The sequence below is a fragment of the Chrysochloris asiatica genome, unplaced genomic scaffold (genome assembly GCF_000296735.1).
Source record: "Chrysochloris asiatica unplaced genomic scaffold, ChrAsi1.0 scaffold00015, whole genome shotgun sequence".
NCBI lineage: Eukaryota > Metazoa > Chordata > Mammalia > Afrosoricida > Chrysochloridae > Chrysochloris > Chrysochloris asiatica.
Window position 1 is genome coordinate 5,710,540 of NW_006408533.1, and position 2,141 is coordinate 5,712,680.

Consider the following 2,141-nt stretch of genomic DNA (forward strand, 5'->3'; position numbering starts at 1 on the left):
GACTTCATCTTTCATGCTTGGGACATATTGTCAGGAGGGACCAGTAACTGGAGAAGGATATCATGTTTGGTAAAGTGGAAGGTCAGAGAAAAAGAGGAAGACCCCTATAATGAGATGGCTTGGCACAGTAGCAGCATCAAAGGGCTCAAATGTAGCAACAATGGTGAGATTGACCCAGGCCTGGGCAGCGTTACATTCTGTTGTGCATAGTCAGTACTGACTAAACAGCACCTAACAACAGTTATATAGTTGGAATCCTTTGGTGACACCAACAGTTAACCTGCTCAGCTGCTACCTAACAGGGTGGAGGTTTGCATTCACCCCAAGGTACCTCAGAAGAAAAGCCTGGTGATTTACTTCCAAAGAAACAGCCACTAAAAGCCCTAGGAAACACAGTTCAACCCTAAAAAACCTTGGGTTACCACAAATAGGAATAAATTTAACAGCAACTCATTTCTGTAAATGTGTTAAACAATGTCCATACTAATTTAAGTGCATAACAAGCTTAGGAAGAAATTCAAAGACAGAGATTGCTGTATATTCAGCTCCTTTTAGGTCAGTGCCCAATGCTTAGTGAAGCCACCAAAGGTAAAATAAACACTGTATTGTTTTTTATCATTGAATTTATTATTTAAATTAATTATTGAAATTGAGAAGACAAATTCTCTACAAGCAGTTCTTGCTGGGTTAATGGCTAATTGTTGCTTCCTTCCCAGAAAGCAAAAGTTCTAAGTATTGCCCCAAGCCAACCAAGCTAATGTTCAGCAGAATTATATAATCGTCATTTCTTTTAGGAACTAGGGATTTTAGTTGGTGTTTAAAATTTCTTTGTAGTTTCCTATACATCTATAAATATCACAGCCTATTAAACTGAAAATCAACATCATTACTATAATTAAAAGAGAAAAAAAAAAAAAAGTCCTTGAGTTACCTGCATGTTGTTCTTCAATCCAGATTTGCAAATACATGAAGAGTAGCAGCCCTGCAACTCCAAATATCAGCACAGAGAGGAAGACTTGTTTGGGGTTCATGACCATTTCAGATTGCTGCATTTCTTCCCATTTCTGAAGACCACATGATTTGTTTTCTCATAAACTTTCACGTTTTTCTGAAGTACCTATCCAGAAATTCACCTAGAATGAAAACCAAAGTCCACATTGTACCTTTAATGACATTTCTTCCCAAATATTGTATAAATGTATGCAGCTTATGTAACAATACTGAAAACTTACATGAACTGTAAAGATGTTGAAGACAACAAGATGGTAGAAAATGTCCCTAAAATGTCACTTTTCCTTTGTATCCTTGTTTTTCGTCTTCTCCTTCATCTACAGTCCTGTTTATTCATGATCTAACTTTCCCATGAAGATGAAGCCATTGAAAATACCATGACTTGGGTCAGATACACCTGACAGTCTAGTATATTTGCTCTTTAACACTTTAAGTCTGTCTTTTTTTAAAGTGTTTATTGTGAACTGGGTGATAGTTTTACATGGAAAAACATCGATTTTACAGTCATCATTTCATTGCAATAATTACAATCTTCTCCATGCATCATCATTCAACAGTATTTGCTTCTATTCCCCCCTTTTGGGAAGGTGTACACAAAAATACTCAGGAATATATAATCATTTAAACAATCAAAAAGCACATTCTCCAAGCGTGCCTCATGGCTGCCAGCACACAGCCTTTATCTTTCCATGTCCCTATCTCTTCCTCCACCTCTGTCACTGCTTCTCTGGAGAGGGTCTCACATTCTGCTCCTGGTCCTCTCCCTTGATGTTCCTAGGGTCCTCTGTTTCTTAACTAAAAGATTAACTACTCCCCCCTCTTTTTGTTACAAAACTTCTAAGTTTACAGGTTTGAAAGTTACAATTAGTCATGGTAACAATTACTCACTATTGAATCATAAGAATCTCATCCCCATCTCCTTTCACCAGACCTGTCTAGACAAGAGGAAACTATTCAGTGGGGATTCTACCTTCCCCCATACACTCTGAAACTAAACTACCTCTTGAAAACTTGTAAGACAGTCACTTGGTGCCTTTCTGGTCCCATCATTTTAGGTAGCCAATGTCTAAAGTGCCTGTCCCTATCAACACTGTTTACAGAGGGGATAGGATTGATACTTAATGTGAGGA

General features: G+C 37.8%; 1 protein-coding gene across 1 annotated transcript in view; it reads right to left on the reverse strand.

Annotated features, from left to right (window-relative positions):
• The window catches only part of CHST9 (carbohydrate (N-acetylgalactosamine 4-0) sulfotransferase 9), a 393,728-nt gene extending 392,676 nt beyond the window's left edge, over positions 1–1,052 (reverse strand). The window contains exon 1 of the mRNA XM_006835039.1: positions 932–1,052. Within this exon, the coding sequence (XP_006835102.1) occupies positions 932–1,052 (121 nt within the window). The remainder of the gene's footprint in view (positions 1–931) is intronic.
• Positions 1,053–2,141: the final 1,089 nt, after the last annotated feature.